The sequence below is a fragment of the Sinohyriopsis cumingii genome, chromosome 15 (genome assembly GCF_028554795.1).
Source record: "Sinohyriopsis cumingii isolate HCF-2022 chromosome 15, ASM2855479v2, whole genome shotgun sequence".
Lineage (NCBI taxonomy): Eukaryota > Metazoa > Mollusca > Bivalvia > Unionida > Unionidae > Sinohyriopsis > Sinohyriopsis cumingii.
Window position 1 is genome coordinate 116,750,928 of NC_142975.1, and position 17,505 is coordinate 116,768,432.

General features: G+C 34.0%; 1 protein-coding gene across 3 annotated transcripts in view; it reads left to right on the forward strand.

Moving 5' to 3' along the window:
* Positions 1-10,682, forward strand: part of LOC149782547 (b(0,+)-type amino acid transporter 1-like) — a 22,999-nt gene extending 12,317 nt beyond the window's left edge. Inside the window, exons 6-14 of one of the 3 annotated variants that reach the window (XM_089934889.1) lie at positions 1,524-1,623; positions 2,888-2,932; positions 5,391-5,514; positions 5,986-6,089; positions 6,403-6,499; positions 6,814-6,963; positions 8,164-8,341; positions 8,713-8,761; positions 9,666-10,681. In XM_089934889.1, the coding sequence (XP_089791015.1) occupies positions 1,524-1,623; positions 2,888-2,932; positions 5,391-5,514; positions 5,986-6,089; positions 6,403-6,499; positions 6,814-6,963; positions 8,164-8,341; positions 8,713-8,761; positions 9,666-10,125 (1,307 nt within the window). In that variant the 3' untranslated portion in view covers positions 10,126-10,681. Of the gene's footprint in view, positions 1-1,523; positions 1,624-2,887; positions 2,933-5,390; positions 5,515-5,985; positions 6,090-6,402; positions 6,500-6,813; positions 6,964-8,163; positions 8,342-8,712; positions 8,762-9,665 lie in introns of all 3 variants that reach the window. The other 2 variants (XM_089934890.1, XM_089934891.1) reach the window with 2 other exon arrangements.
* Positions 10,683-17,505: the final 6,823 nt, after the last annotated feature.

Genomic DNA, 17,505 nt, shown 5'->3' on the forward strand with positions numbered 1-17,505 from the left:
GGCCAGTGTTTCCCGATGATTTTACCTACTTTGGGGTTGTCTGGATGGTAGGTCAGGATAAAATGGTATCCTATCAGCCTTTTTCTTTTTTCCATATTTTAGTAGGACATAGCGGTTTGTTTGTTTCGCCCTTTGGGTTGCCTCCGTAATCAGGCCTTTGTCATTGCCTCGGTAAATTAAATGTTTAGATAGCTCTTCAGACCTTTTTAGGAATGTTTCATCGTCGGAGCAAATTCAGTGTATCCTCAGTGCCTGGCTGGATGGGATGTTCCTAATGCAGTGTTTTGGATGACAGCTGCTTTGGATGATATACTGGTGTTCGTCGGTTGGTTTGGAGTAGATGTCTGTATGGAGTTTGTTTTCTACCAGTCTGGTTGCTGTGTCCAGGAAGACGTGGCTTGAATTGAAGATTTACTGCCGTGAATTTTATTGAGGGATGGAAGTTGTTTGCCTTTGATATAAAATCATCCCGACTTTCTCTTCCATGTTGCCACTTCATTTCTATATCATCGATAAAGCGTACCCACTGGTATGGTGTAAGTTCAACCGCAGCTAAAAGTTGACCCTCCAGTTTTCCCATAAACATATTAGCAAACGAAGGGTGCATTTTTGTACATATTGTGGTTCCATTAATTTGGAGGCAGTTGTCTTCATTAAATTCAAGGTTATTGAGTTTTAGGACAAGATGCAGAAGTTGAACTAGGAAGTGTGTGACTGGATTGTCTACAGTTCTAGTTTTAAATAATTCTCTAAATTTGCTTAGTAGCCTATGACTACTATAACAATGAAATATATGGGATATAATTTGCGCTTACATAACTTTACATAAAATAACAGATGTCGTTATGGCTCATCTATTTCTAGGTCAACACAAGATGAACCACACTAGTTGAAACATATTAAGTTAAAAGTTTGAATTCCTGTAGAAACAACCATGCAAAGTTTCGCAAACATAACCGTTTTCCTGTTTTATTTGTTTTTCTTGTCTATGTTTTGTATTTGCCTTTGAAAAAGACTCAGTAAAGAGTCGAAAGCGCTCAGACCAGCTATATACTAGTTTCGCACAGTTCGTTGTCAGTTTATTGCATTTATCTTAATCAATCCCTGACACACGCGATCACTTGGTAGATCCAGTGCACTTGAAAAGACTGTCATTCGCCATATGATCTGTAATCCAATATAATGGTTAAAAAAAATGAAGAACAATAAGCGATGAAACGGCTGAAAGGTCAAAGCGCGTTCTGCATGGCATAATATATGACAGGATCACCTCTTTTGCAGAGACATGCGACCCATTAATCACTAAAAAATTACTTCCCGTAATCACAAAATTAAATTATTGGAAACAATAATTCATATATTATATTGTATTATATTATATTATATTATATTATATTATATTATATTATATTATATTATGTTATGTTATGTTATGTTATGTTATATTATGTTATATAATATTATATTATATTATATTATATTATATTATATTATATTATATTATATTATATTATATTTTTCAGGTGAAGTGAAAGTTCTCTCAGAGGGCTTTCAAAACTCGGAAACATCGTACCATCCCTATGCGTTTGCCATGTATAGCAGTCTTTGGGCTTATGGTGGATGGTACATTTCTAATTTAAATCTAATAAAATAAGTTCGTGCACATGTTGCAGCTAGCTTTATGTTCTGGAAAATTTCAACTTTTTGTTCAGTTAGGAAGATTTCCTCATGAAAATGAACGTGGACTGGTATTACAGCAAATAATGGAACTTTAATTTTCCGAAGAGAAGGAGCTCAGACTAAACGAGAACACTTGCGGTAGACAACTCTGTAATTCGGTAAATAAAACATACCTCTTAAGCTTCTCTGATGAAGATTCTCTTGCTCTGTAACGTCTGATAAACGATGAGAAAAGTGCTAAGAGAAATAACAATTTCGTTGTGATGGTGAAGTGTAGCTTTAGGAAATTGCAGTATTTTCTCGACTAAATAGACCACAATACTGTTTCTGAGAAAGTCATATGCAGTAAACAAAGGCATATCCAAATGATAGCAATTTATCAGAACTTTGTTATAATGGAGGGAAAAAATGTTATACAAAACACCGGAATGGTTCATGCTTTGTACGTCGCAATATGTACTGTTTTGCTTGCTTTCTAGTACCAAGAAGTTTTATTAATACAAACTAAAATATCTAAATTTTTATTGACAACTGGAACAAGAAAGATCTATCTATTATGTCAGGAGTTTTTATGAGTAGTTTTATTGTGTGAATCTATCACTTACTAGTATTACGAGTCATAAAAACAACATACAGTGTCTGGAAGCTATGACACACTTGATGTCAAATTAGATTCCAAAGACAGAAAGAAGCAAACATTAATGATTCATTTGGATTCCAGTGATATATTAATTTAATATTATTTTGCAATTTCCTTTTCATGTCAAACATATTGACGTTCATAATTCATTTTTGTATATTCTCATATTGCTATGAAATACTTTCTAAATATAAATCGGTTTATATTTCATTTGCTTGGATTTAAATCTCTTTGCCATTCTTACATTTCCTACATCGGTTTATGTTTCATTTGCATGGATTTTTTATATTTATTTCCATCCTCATATTTTCTACATATGCGAAACATCCAAAAATATGAATCCATTGACATTTCAACATAAACAAAAAGCTTTCATTACGTTATGGAAAATTGCAGTGCAGCTGTAGAACGTACTCAATCATGCTAAATCGTACAATGGCAAAATTTATTAATGCGTTTCAATAATTGTTTACATAGTACATTCTATCACCAATATCATCTGTTCGAATTATATTTCAAAAGACAGGATTGATGCTCAGAAAATGTTCTGCATTGCTGTATTTTCAGGGCTAACGTGCCTAACGTTACAGCTGGAGTTCGAAAACCTATAAGGTTTGTTTCCCAAAGCTGATTGCGAAGATGTTCTTGTCACTTATACATCCGTCCTACCTCTCTCATAATAATCAGACTAGACTTGAGCTATACTGAGTTCTAGTACAATTCCCCCCCCCCCCGGTCATGTAACCCCAATTAATTACCCCCTGTTAATTACCCCAGGTGAATCACCCCTGGTCAATTACCACACTTCAATCATCCCCCAGAACAACTACCCCCATGACATGTTTTTTCCTCTGCATAAAAGAAGCACATACAATGAATAAATAAAACAAGAAGTAAGAACGTTGCATGGGGTGATACTGATATCAAGAAGATGCCTTCATGTGAGAAAATGGCTGAGTTATGACAAATAGATTTAGGTACTTTATCAAACAAAAACACATTCTCCTTTACCAAACATGTTAACAATAGGTTTAATGACCCTAATTACTTATCGTACTTCCTTATAATTTAGATAAGTTCTAAAACTCTATAAATGTCCAGGTTTTATGTCTTAATCCGCATACTGTATGTATAATGCTGGTGTGAAAAATAATACTTAACGGGTAATAATGATTCAGGTACTCCATATTATCTAATATTGCATCCTTTGTACATTTACAGAATTTTAGAAGCTTTTTGTTAATAAGGCTTTGAGACCCTTGATGTCATAATTTAATGCATGAAGTGACCTGACATATTTCAACCAATAGTAATACATGTATGCTGCTCTGTAAAGAAAACCAATATTTGAAATTTTTTATTCGTGAGAAGTTTTTAACATGACTGATATAGTTCAAACAATGGTAGTAGTTGTGAAGTCTGAAAGCGGAAAGGATACAGTATTTTATGAAGGCTGATGGTCTTGTGTCATCTGAATGTGAAAAGAGCTGTAAGGCAGCAACATGTAAAGGAAAGCTGAAAATAACAGAGCAATACATTGTTGCATTTGCCTAAACATGCGCATATACCTGAATCAGCACGAAAAGAAGTGTTGCAATCTGTTAAGGCTATCAAAAGACGCACTGAAGAGATTAAGAGGGGCAGTTGTCCAGGGCCTACTTGACACAGGGGGTGAGGTAATTGACCAGTGGGTGATTGACCGGGTGTTAATTGACTGAGGATAAATGACCGGGGGTGGTATGACCGAAAGGGCGTTAATTGCCCTGCCACCGTAATGTTGTAATAATTTAACTACGGCGTAATATGTTCCTAAAATCGATAATAACATTTATATGTTAGTCCCGTTTTTTTTCTCGTTAAGGGGATGTACCTACTACACTTCACCAACGATATCATAAGACAAGTTGTTCATGTTATCGCAGTTGTACGTCAGGACGCATTTCTCACTAATGGGACTGTACATACTACATCAACATTTCACTAATACCAGCCGGATACACATTTTATGCGATATCGCAGTTATATCCGAGCCCTCTTTTCTCACTATCGGGAATGTACATAATACATGAAAGTTTCGCATGTACCATCCTGGTACACGTTGTACGTGATATCGCATGTACATGTCCTCTTTCTCACTATGGCATGCAGGAGAGACAGTTATATTTTGTTGTGAACTTGATGAAAAAACTGTATAGTGTTGCACCACCCGAGAAAATCTGAATTAATCTTTTTTTATTAATTCGGTTATATATATATATATATATATATATATATATATATATATATATATATATATATATATATATATATATATATATGAATGAAAAAATGATTTTGTCCATGTGTCAGATAATACATAGAAAGATTAGTTAATGTAACTTTAAATAGTTTACCACTAAATATAATAAAAGGAAACTTAATACAATTAAAATATGGTAAGCTATTTAAAGTTAAATATGACATGAATTGCAATTCAAGAAATGTGATTTATGCATTGATATTTATGAATTGTAAAGACTTTTACATGTGTCAGACGAAAAATGAACTAAAGAAGAGAATGACAGTACAAAGACAGCAAACAAAAACTAAAGAACTCAGGTTTTTAAAAGTCAATAAACATATACATAACTGTTCGGGAGAAAACTTCAAGTCTTTCCCTTATATAGAGTATTAACTAACAGTGAATCTTTAATTAAAAAAAGGAACTCTATCCATACGTACTCTACACCCAGACCTTTATGACTCAAGATATATTTTGTTTTATATACATTTATATGGAATCTTGACATCTTATCCTTTGTTTTATAGCTTTTTGCGCTTAATGGTTACATTCATTTGGAAGGGTTTATTTTCATATGTTTTTTCTCCGATTCTTGTTAATTTTACTTGCAGTTGATTCTTTATAGCCAATATTGTGCTGAGATGCCGTTCAAGGCGGCTATATACATACATGTAAATGGAATTTCATCCGTTCGTTAGATTTCTCACACTTATCGTATGCTGATTTATAAAGACCCTGATGCAGACATTGATATTCACGCCAAGTGTTGTCTTATTGTTTTACTGACAGGAATTTGCCGCGGTTGATTCTGACAGTCATACCTTTTGTTACAATCGTATATTTGTTGATGGTCATCTCCTTCTTTACCGTACTCACGCCCAAAGAGATGATAGCTGCTGAAGCTATTGCTGTAGTAAGTACCATTACACACACACACACACACACACACACACACATACACACACACATACATACATACATACATACATACATACATGCATATAAATATAACTATAAACATAACATAAATAAACAAAACGTGCATCTGATAGGTTCATGACTACCACTACATCACATTTTTCAAAATTCATTTAATTCCTAACGGATATATGAAATGGTGTAATAAATAAATAAACAACATAAATAATGATTCCATGACTGCTACAACGATGTAATTTCACTTTTGTTGTTAAAAACAAGCATGTTTAGTTAGTAAAGCAAAATGTAATTGAAATTTTCTTTAAATTCTTAACGAACAAAATAATAACAATTCCATGAAAACAGTGACTAATTCATTTGCTAACAAAGGAAGTTCCTTGCGTATTTCTAATACTGAGAATAAAGAAATGATAATCCGATTTTAATATTTTATTACCACATTTAGGAATGGAGCAAGAAGGTAATGGGGCCCGTCTCTTTTATCATTCCTCTAGGAGTTTGTTTAATTGCTCTAGGAAACGCCAACAATACGTTGTTGACTGCTGGCAGGTACTCTCTCTCTCTCTCTCTCTCTCTCTCATTTGATTTCATGACTATTTCATGAGCCATTCCCATTTAAATCTTAAATCATCAGTATGTTAAACAAAAGATAGATCCAATAGAATCAGTTATATTTTAAAAATACTTTGTAAGTGCACACAATTCATAAACTTTAAAAAAAATTAAAAAGTTTTATCGCATTTAAATATTTTAATAAATTAAGAATAGTAAACTTACATATGTACTTTTTGCAAACCATTTGTTCATCAGCAGATATGATGTTCATGAGAAATAATTTCATATAAATATTTGTACCTCACAGATTATCGTCAGTGGCAGTTCATGATGGCTACATCCCTGAAGTTTTGTCTTATGTCAACGTAAAGACAAGAATACATCTTCCCGCTGTCATTGCACGTGTAAGTATATATATATATATATATATATATATATATATATATATATATATATATATATATATATATATATATATATACAATTACAATATATAACTGTGCAAGCCAGATATGATCAGTTAGTTTGATAACGCGTTAGTTTGCCTATTGCCAGGTTACTGACAAATTGAAAGCAAATTCAAAAGCAATATCTTATACACGGCGATAAATATAAAGTTCATAAAGTGGGGTTGCATTTCCATTAACATGTTTTAATCTTTTTACCTCTAACACCATATACACATAAACTGACCAAATGATTTTATATTATTTTTCAGTGTATTGCGTGCATTATCTTCATATATATAGCTGATGTTGGAATGTTGATACGTTTCTATGTGTTCACCGTCTGGTTGTTTCATGGCCTAACAATAACTGGATTACTAATTCTACGTTGGAAGAAAAGGAACTACCACATACCATACCAGGTCAAGTATTTGGGGACATTTTTGTGTCCTGAAATTTGTTCAATTTTCCAGATTCGCAGTATTTAATTTTTTGTGGTCATTCTTTGGCTGACTCATTAAACGCTATAAAACTGAATAAATTTCACAGATTTCGTAGACGTTGCGAAGGTAGTGAAGGCAGCGGAAAAAATAATAACGCCGACATTTCCGATTAGATGGTGCGTATAACAACCAGTTTTATGAAATAAATTATTTCTTATGTCTGACGGAGACACTTAGTATATCAGCGTTTACTATATTTTATATGGAGGCGAAATAAATGTACCGATCAACCACGCGAAGTTTCTTGTTTACACTTTCCGGCGGAAATGAAAACAGGCATAAAGGATCCATAAGAATTAGCCTGGCGTTCTAATTCATGAGGGTAGAAAATTTGGACGGGGGGAAACAATGCAAAGCAAAGTCGGTAGCAATAGATTCATACTTGAGAATTGAAAAATCCATTTTTTTACACTAAAAATAGAATGGCACACTTGACTTCAAAACAATTAATGAATCAGTGATCATGGATGATAGGAAAAACGTACTCTTTCGGTGTGCAAAGGTTTGCTCCATACATATGCATTAACTCAAAAAGAGTATTGCAAGCATGCTGTTTTGTGCATTTAAATTATACATAAAAAGTTTGAGGACATAAAGATATGTAAAATGAACAACTTGTATTATGTTTAATCTGTTTAATTGTAGTAACGTTATTCTGAGACATCTGTGCTTTATTGCTTTATGTGCGATTGTATTCTTATATAGTTGTAAGTATTATCTAGTTTTCTCATACAGTATGCTAAACCTGTATTGTCGCAGTTATTTATTCCTACAGTTCGGCAAAATCAGCTAACAGAGTTAATGTTTTATAAGTTTATTTGTAACTCGGATGGTAAACAAACTTTGGAAACGTCTGTGTCTGGTTCACTTATGAGACAACGTTGACGCATTCAATATTTTTATTTTAAATAAAAATAGTTAACTGCACTTTCGAAAGCTATGATAATCTGCGCGAGGATTTCCAACGATTTTCCTCACAGAAAAAATGATAATTACTTTTATCACAAATTTCTTATTAACATCTTGCTCTCTTTTTAAACGATGATTGAATTTACAACTTTCTTTAGACCGTACTATATTATTATTTAATTTTTGTTCCTTTTTTCCCCCTTATTTTAGGTTCCAATATTTATACCGATTGTTGTCATCATTTTCTCGATCGGACTGGTAACATTACCATTCACAGTGTTGCCGGAACGACCGAGTGCGGAGTTTATCTTCTCAATTGCTCTTGCTTTGGTTTCACTCTTAGGATTCTTTCCTTTTGAAAAGACTAAGGGTTTATTGTTTCTTCTGGGTAAGTTTATCGTATATTGGCCAGAATATGAATTTAAATGTAATAAATGTAACCTTGATATTCAGTCAGCACTTAAAGTAGAGCATGAAAACTGATTACTTTCACAACACATTACTGTTAGATAAAGATAAATGTTTTTACAGTTATTAATAGTTTAAAAGCTTTGCAATTATTATATATAAAATGAAGAATAAGAAGATAGTCTATCTAGAACCCATCTTAGACATGTGGAAGTTTTTCGTATGAAATGGAAGCAAACATTAAAGTTCTCTAGGCCCCTTATAGATCAATGTAATCAAAATCCCTGACATTTGATACCTCTTTGTTGCATGAAACGACTGATATTCATTTCTTTATATTTTGCATTGCAGATCAGTTTACAACATTTGTACAGTTAATTCTCAACGTAGTACCACCAAAGTAGGTATAATGCAATATATATATATATATATATATATATATATATATATATATATATATATATATATATACATACATACATACATACATACATACATACAGTCAGACAGAGAGACAGATTTATGGATTGACAAGGTTCAAAGTCCAAGGGACATCATCTATTTCCTTGATTTTCCCCACCGTTAATCCTTGTTCTACAAAACGAAATGTTATTTATCCTATGGGAGTTTAATCTAATTGCAAGACCGTTAACTGCAAGCATAATGCAAATAAAATGGCTAGATATCTCCGATTTGCATCACCACTTCATCATTCTTTCACAGAAATCAATATAAATGTTAAGTCCTGAGGGAAAAAAATAGAGGCTGAAGTGAATGTCCCGCTAACATAACGTTTGACATTGATCGACATAACCAAATGTACAGCTTCTTATGGCAGCCTTCCAATCCAAAAGGTTATCGTTATTAGTTTTCTCAGTAGTAGTAATGAAAGGAAATTCCATTATTGATCAAAGTTCAATGAAGGACTATGTCAATAGTTCTGTTATATTTCATTTATTCTTAGCGATAAGAGTGAACTTGATCTTTGAACTGTTTATCTTGGTTTTCTAGTCCAAGCAGTATTCAGTATACATTTGGAACGTTAAGTACTATCATTAGCATTCTCAACTGCTGCTTTTTCAATGCATATGTACGTTTGCTTAAATTTTCAGTATATATATATATATATATATATATATATATATATATATATATATATATATATATGTGTGTGTGTGTGTGTGTGTGTGTGTGTGTGTGTATGTGTGTGTGTGAAGGATGTTCTTCATGTTGCAAGACGGTGATTAGGTTTGAAGATCAAATGAAGAGTCTCGTATGACTATATGATAATACTTTTATTTCAGAATTAGTAGGCATACTCAAAGTAGACATATTTCACGCAAGCGGAAATGGACACCGTCTAATACTAAACTGCGCGAATCACTTTACCGACCCGGAAGATTCTCTACGTCTTCCCTCGATAGCCTTGATACTCTAAGTGAGGATGATACAGAGGAACAAAGAAGAAGGAAAATATCTATTGCGTCAAACTATTCTGAAAGGAAAATATCTATCGAGTCAAATTATTCTGAAAGGAAAATATCTACTGCGTCAAACTATTCTGTGGATTATTGTGATATTATGAACAACTATGATGACCAGCTCAATACTGAGAACGATAGTATGTTGAGCGGATACAGTGGCAGAAGCGGAAGTAACGGTGATAGTACGACGGAAAGCTCGGAAAGTGCTCGGCGATTAAGCATGGAAAGTTCCATTACGTGTCTGGTACTGGAGTACAAACAAACTGATTCAAAGTTATAAGACGTATCTCCGAAGAATTATACCGTAATTATCACAAAGAGAACGATTGTGTTGAATATACATGAAATCTACAAAATTTATTAAAACGCAAGGAGCGGACATTTTGTCTTGAATATATTAATCAGTTCCCATTCGACTCTGTGAGTTTGTGAGATTAGATTTTTTGAATTCGTGCCTATAAAATGTAAATTAAATGTTTTGCGAAATTAATATGTCATGCATATTCGGCATGTAAGGCAGAAAGGTCGCGTTGAGTAAAGTTTTTGTATTGACTATTACTGAAACGTTGAAAGGAAATTAAAGCACATCCATCAAACTAGCATAATTCCTAAATATGATGTATTATTCTACCTCATATTATTCATAAAATATGCATTCTTATATCCATGCTACCTAGACAAAATGAAATAAGACGTTAAACGAATAAGAAGTTTGTTGATTAATGGATGTTATGTCTTTCTTGGCCAGGAATAAAACCCACTGTATACTGAGATTAATGTTTGCAAAGAATTGTTTAAAAAATATAGATCTGGCGAAAATCGTTGTTCTTAAGTCTAATATATTGTCTCTACCTTCGTTGCCACGACGAGGAATTGTATCGAAAGAAATTAAGCTTTTTAAATACAATAAAACGCATTACAGATTTCCTTCATACAATAAAACTACATCATGAAACTTTTCAACACTTAAACAGTTAAATTATACAATACTTCTTTGGGTTTTTTTGGGGGGGGGGGGTTGTGGCTTTTATTGATCTCTTGGTTTCTTAATTTTAACCTGAAAAGATCATGAGTGATAATTTTTTATATTTTGAAATTGAAATCTTCGAAAATCGACACAAATGAAATATTTTTTCCACTTGAATTAATGATAACTTTTGATCCATGAGAATATTTTATTTTGCTATTGGAAAGTTGCGGGGCTGTGTAAATAATGCTAAGGTTTGGGTCATGGCATGCAAACTTTATTAAACGCACATGCTGTCAATGGTGATTTTAAAACCTACCATGGAAATTACAGATAGAAACTCGGCCTTTCGCGACAGTTATTATTGAATGTCATCGCGCCATTATTTAAAGAAATATGTACTTATTTTTCAATTTATCGTTCATTACATATTCAGTTCTTAGTTTTTGGTTGCTTAAATTACGTGAAGTTGTTTACTGTATTCAACTTTCAACTGCGAACACAATCCTTAATGTTTTCTAAAACTGTTGACTTCCCACGACAAAATGGCTGCAATAAACTATTTCCTGCAATTGACGCGCTGCGTATTTCAGACTTCTTCGGTTTCTCTTCTGATCTTTCTTGTACTATGAACGGGGTGTATAAAATGGGGCCTTTGTCTCTCTGTCTCTCCTTCCTTAGGCCCACGCAACCCACTTCATTCCGTGTGTGGTATAATTTAAAACAGTAATAAATACCAATGAATTAAATATTTCATAATGAATCATACATGAGTGGCTTGTTATATTTGAAACCTTATTGCTTCCTCAGTTAAGCAATTTTGCTTTGTTGGGTTTATCTTGTTTTTGTTGTTGTTGTTGCTATTTAGCTTTGTTTTTAATTCATGCCTCTGAGTTTGGGATATGCACCAGTCTCACGTCACTGTAGCTTTTATTTAAAAAGACATGTACATGTAGTTTATAAGTTAATTATTATTTATCAAAGAGTCTTATGTTATCGTACTTTTCAGCTCCTTATGTTCGATACTAGTAACTGATTGGCTCAACCGAAGGTGCGTTTTGAATAGAAAGCATTATGATTGCAGAGTTCAATTCAATTCACTCCAGTTGTACATGATGTAAGAGAACTGATTTCAAATTTGCCATTCTGCCTTAGGGGATTCACGTGAAAATGACATTTAATTTCGTTTTGTAGCCGAATACAGACAAACATTTGAACCCGGGAAAATCGAGGTTTTGGTATGACATCATAAAATCAGTGCCAGCGGCATTTAATTCTTAAGCATGCACAATACAGAGAAAAGACATGGTCAGAAATTAGTGCAAATATTTTGCTTGACAGAACTAACGTTAAATGTGAATTTTCAACACCTTCTCACAAGGACATCTGTTTAGAATCAACGTATTTTCACAACAGACGTGTTTTGCTGATCACATTCTTATAACGGACATCTGACTAAAATGAACACCTGATTTTAATTGAACATAATTCGAATATGATAAAAATATCGACATAAAATGTACATTACTATATTGACTCTGTTCTTATTGTATATCAGTGCATTGGTAACATATATGTTATCCGCCGATTCAAAATACTGCAGTGAAACAATGGTGTTTGTCTTTCCATTCGTACGTCTGTAGACAAGGTGGTTTCCAGTAACAACTTTAGCTTGCTGACGATGGGATCCAATCTAGACATCGGTGAAAATAAATTAGAGTTAGGCTGTTAGGATGTGTCTATACTGAGAAACATAGGTTCCATCATAAATTGCAAGTTGTTGAATTTTTAATAACATGGAGTTTCCATAGGTTTACTATGGCAGCTAAATTAGTTCCTTGAGTCTTGTAATCTTTCTTTCTCAAACTTTATGTGGCTTACCCATGGTTAGATTAAGATGGCTTTCGATTTTGGTGATCCTGTCTCCAAGATCAAAGTCATCGGATGAATTCCATATTTGTAATATCTTCTGTCGGCCGGGGGATCAGCACTCCTTCCAAGGTTACTTTTCTTCTGCGGTGTTGGACGCAAATAAATACAACAAAAACTGATATATTGATTTAATTCTGTTCATCAACCATTTATCCAAAATACTTAAATATCAGAAAAATGTCGACTAAATTCTCGTTCTCATTCTCGGTACATCTTTAATGTAATACCACCGGTGATGGTGCGCATTTCCAACTGCTAATTTCATTGTGTAAATTTAGTATAACATATATTTTACAAGACTTTGATTCGTTTGATGCTGAGTATACCTTCTGACACGGTATGATTGAAGTTCAGTCCCGGATTTAACATTATTATTATTGACACTATTCACACTCCGTTCCACCTTTAACTTGCTTTTCTTGACAGTTTTTACATTCAGTCTTACTTTTTTGCACAGTCAGGTTTGCAATTTAAATTGTTTTACCGCTATATCAATTATTTCGTCCATTAGCATTTTACTCCGTACAGCTCCAGCTGTGTTTGGCTTTGCAATATGCGTACGACAAATTTTAAATAAGAGATTTTTATATTTCTTCCTTACGGTTATGAAAGTCTCTTCCGAAAGTGTGATCTGCTTTCATTTTTTATTTTATGTCCCATTGTTCAAGAACCTCTCCCATCTTTTTGAAAGATAACAATTATTAACAATTATTTTTGAAAAACTTCCTTTGATGGCATGTCATTAAACAAAGTGTTGATCTTTTCTCATAAGAGACATGACAATGCGCCTAAAATTGTTGGCGGCAACAACAGAGTGATGTTTGAATTTGATATCCTTTTGAACCATATTTTAAAGAGTATCATCATTCCAAAAGTTTATCAGTGGCTCCGTGAAAGCTAAATTAGAATCAGATATGTGCAACTACTCAGGATGGAGGAAAACGTTGAACATACACATTTTTGCACAGACCAAAGCCTCGAAATATACTAAATGGAAGCAAAACGGATAATGCGATTGAACCTTTATTCATCACGTTGCATACTACACCTTGGTAAGAAAAAAACGAAAGTTATTACAGATGTTTGACAATATAGAATAGTTAACATTGCACATAGACAAAAAGCAAGTGCTCAGGGGATGCTCATATATCAATTTGTCTGAAAGGATATTACGAAATCAGGCAGTAACGCACAAGATAGTGATATAACTATGTTTTCTATTCTGAGGAATCAACAATAATTCGTTTAAATGTTGTCCGGTAAAAACTGACTACATAAAATAGATGTATGTGCGCGTGTACGCGTGTGTGTGCGTCTTTACTTTATGAAGCAGTGGAAACGTCTTACATTAAACCGGTTTCAATATAAAAAGACATTGATATATTATTTCCTATATAGTAGTCCACGTGACTACTAAATGTAACGAATCTGTGGAAACAAACTAATTAACAGAAAGGAGCGAAACCAACAGATTTGTTACACTTAATAAACAGTTTAATTATGAAAGTTATAAACAAAAATTGAGAGAAACTTAGTTTTACGAAATGAGTCCCAATTAATCCGTATAAAGGTCTACTAAAATCCTAACTGAATGAAAAGTTCCTTATAAAGTTCAACACCAGAAATGACTTGTCCTCCACGAACCATGACGTTGTCAAGAAATAATTTATAACAGTTTCAGAATAACATTATAGTCCAAATAATGAGCACTTTCTATTTCCACTGAAGAGTCCAAACAAATGTTTTCCTGTCGAGCAACATCTAAGTACAGCATAAAACATGTCTGAAGACTTACAACAGGAACACAAGAAATATCAATGACTCCAAAATCGGAATGAACCTAATTCTTCAGTTCTCTCTTTATATACACTGTCTATTGTGGCTCTCTGTCGCAGTAGACCCCACGTGACAATACACTAAACATTTTGCTTCGAATTGGCCAACTCACATGAACTAACCCAACCAATGAGAAGTTTAACAATTATTCTATAAACGTTAAACCTCGAAACCCCAATAGCCAACGAGAAATTATTCCAAAGTCTTATTATTAAGATTATTATTAATAATTGTCAACACATACTGAAGCATCTATTTATAGATCCTATGCAATACTATGACTTTTTAAAAATTTAGGTCACGTAGGCAGTACCAACAAAAGATATTAATTACAATTTACAACCATGAATTTTTTTTAATTATTAAAATAGATAAAATCATGTAGGTGGAGTTAGGATATATCGTAATAAGGACTGAAGAATGATCAAATCTAATATTCCAAATACACCAACATCAGTTAGAAGTTATATATGTTATTTATTGTGATTTTAAAAGCATCATGGTGCCACACGTGTCTTGTATAGACGGTAGAGTCTTGTCGTCAGAGGTTGGACAGCTTTTGGTACAATCCTGGATAGTCATTCCAAAGAGAGTGTGTACCAGAGGTCCACAAAAACATCATAACAAATTCCAACGGGTTTTAGTCGTACCTTCAATCAAAGCGCAACAGATACAAACCACTAGTTTAGAGATAAATAGACTGTATTATAGTATTTTGTGTTGGCTACGATTGCAAAGTAGCAGATAAGCAATGTTGACCAAGAAATGAAAAGACAAAACAAAAACAATATCTTTCACTGAGAAAGATAAGCAACATTTTCGTTTAGCAAAAAAAAGCTATATCTGCAAGAACTAAACATACTGAAAACGAAGTAAGAGATTATGAACATCAACAAGAAAGTATTGAGATCGAGAACATAACGAATAAACTTTGACTTACACCATAAACACCACCATTTGTTCATAACTTGTCAAGTTACGATAGTCTTATGTTCATGATGAAATTGATGCGTTGAGGTTATGATTCACCACGTATTCTTGGTTGTGGTTTGTGTTTTAGGTATTTGGTTCTTAATGACTGTGTCTCACCTTTTATTGGTGGGTTGTATATTATGTGTTGAGGTTCTGATTGGCTGTGTCGTCTCTCTTGGTAGTGGTTTGTACATTGTATGTTGCGGTTCTGGTTGGTTGTTCATTCTTTTTTATGGTGTTTTGTGCGTTATGCATTGCAGTTAAAATGGGCTGTTTGTTTCCCTGTTTAGTCTATTTTTTGTTAAAGTTCTCATCGGCTGTGTCTTTCTTCTAACTGGTTGTTGGTATGTTATGTGCTGAGGTTTTGGTTGGCTCAGTCCTGCCTCTTGTTGGTGGTTTGTGTATTATGTGTTGAAGTTCTGATTGGTTGTGTCCCTACAGTAGTGTTTTGTGTTTTTTGTGTTGAGGTTTTGACGAGCTGTTTCTTCCTTTCTTGTAGTATTTGGTTTACTTGTCTTCGTGCCTTTGATTGGTTGTGTCTTCTTTCTTGACTGTGATGTGTGTTATGTGTTGGCGGTTCCGATTGTCTGTTTCTTCGCTGTTGGTGATGGTTTGCGCTTTATGTGTCACGGTTCTGATTGGCTGATTCCTACGTCTTGGTGTATTTGTGTGTTCTGCGTTGCGGTTCTGACTGGGTTTTTTTTCTTCTCCCAATTGGTAATAGTTTGTTTATGTTGGGCTGCGATTCTGACTGACTGAGTCTTCCGTCAATGTGATGGTTTTTCTGTACTGCGTTGAGGTTCTGATTGGTGTGTGTTCTCTTTTAGTAGCTTTTGCGTTTTTGCACTGCGATTCTGCTTGGCTGTTACAATCCTTCTTGAATGTGTTTTATGTGTTATGCATTGTGCTTCTGTTTGTATGCCTTCTTCTGGGTGGTGGTTTGTGTTTTATGTGTTGGGATTCTAATTGGTTGTTTCTTCCCTTCTGGTGGTGGTTTGTGTGTTATGAATTGAGGTTCTGATTGGACGTGTCTTCTTTTGGTGATGATTTGTTTCGTATGTGTTGCTGGTTTTGTTTTCCTATCTGAGGTGTTTAGTTAGTATTTTATACACTGAGGTTCTGATTGGCTGTTTCTTCTCTCTTGGTACTGCTTTGTTTATTTTGCACTGCTGTTCAGATTGGCTATGCCTTCCCAGTTTGTGGTGGGTTATGTATTATGCCTTGTGGTTTTGAGTGGATGTGACTTCTTTATTGGCGGTGTTTTATGTGTTATCTGATATGGTAGTCTAATTTATTCATTTTGTGTTGTAATTCTGATTGGCTTTGTGTTCCATGTTGGAGGTGGTTTATGTTTTATATAATGCGATTAGGATTTGCAGTTTTTTCCCACTCGATGGCGCTTTGTCTGTTATTCGTTGCAGTTCTGAGTGGCTGTCTCTTTCGTATTTGTATGGTTTTGTTTAGTTTGCATTGCAGTTCCGATCGACCGTCTTTCCTCTTGGTGGCGTTATCTCTTCTATGTGTTGCTTTTTCTGACTGCCTGTCTTACAATTTTTGTAGCTTATTTTGCGTTGCTGTTCTGATTGACTGGCTTGCCTCCCGGTGGTCTTTTCAATATAATGTAATGCGGTTCTTACCGGCTTTGTCTTTCCTACTGATTTTTGTTTTGTATCTTGCATTTTGGTTCTGATCGGCTGTGCCTTCCCTCTTGATGTTGGTTTTTGTATTGTCAATTGTGGTTCTGATTGGCTGTGTCTTCTCTCTTACAGGTGGCTTATGTTTTATGTGTTGCAGTTTTAATTGGTTGTGTCTTCTCTATTGTAGTGGTCTGTGTATTTTGTGTGATGATTTTGATGTGCTTCCGGCTTGGTGTTGGTTTCAGTTTTATGTTTTGCGTTTCTGATTGGCTTTATCTTCCCTCTTCGTGGTGTTTTGTGTATTATGCGATACGTT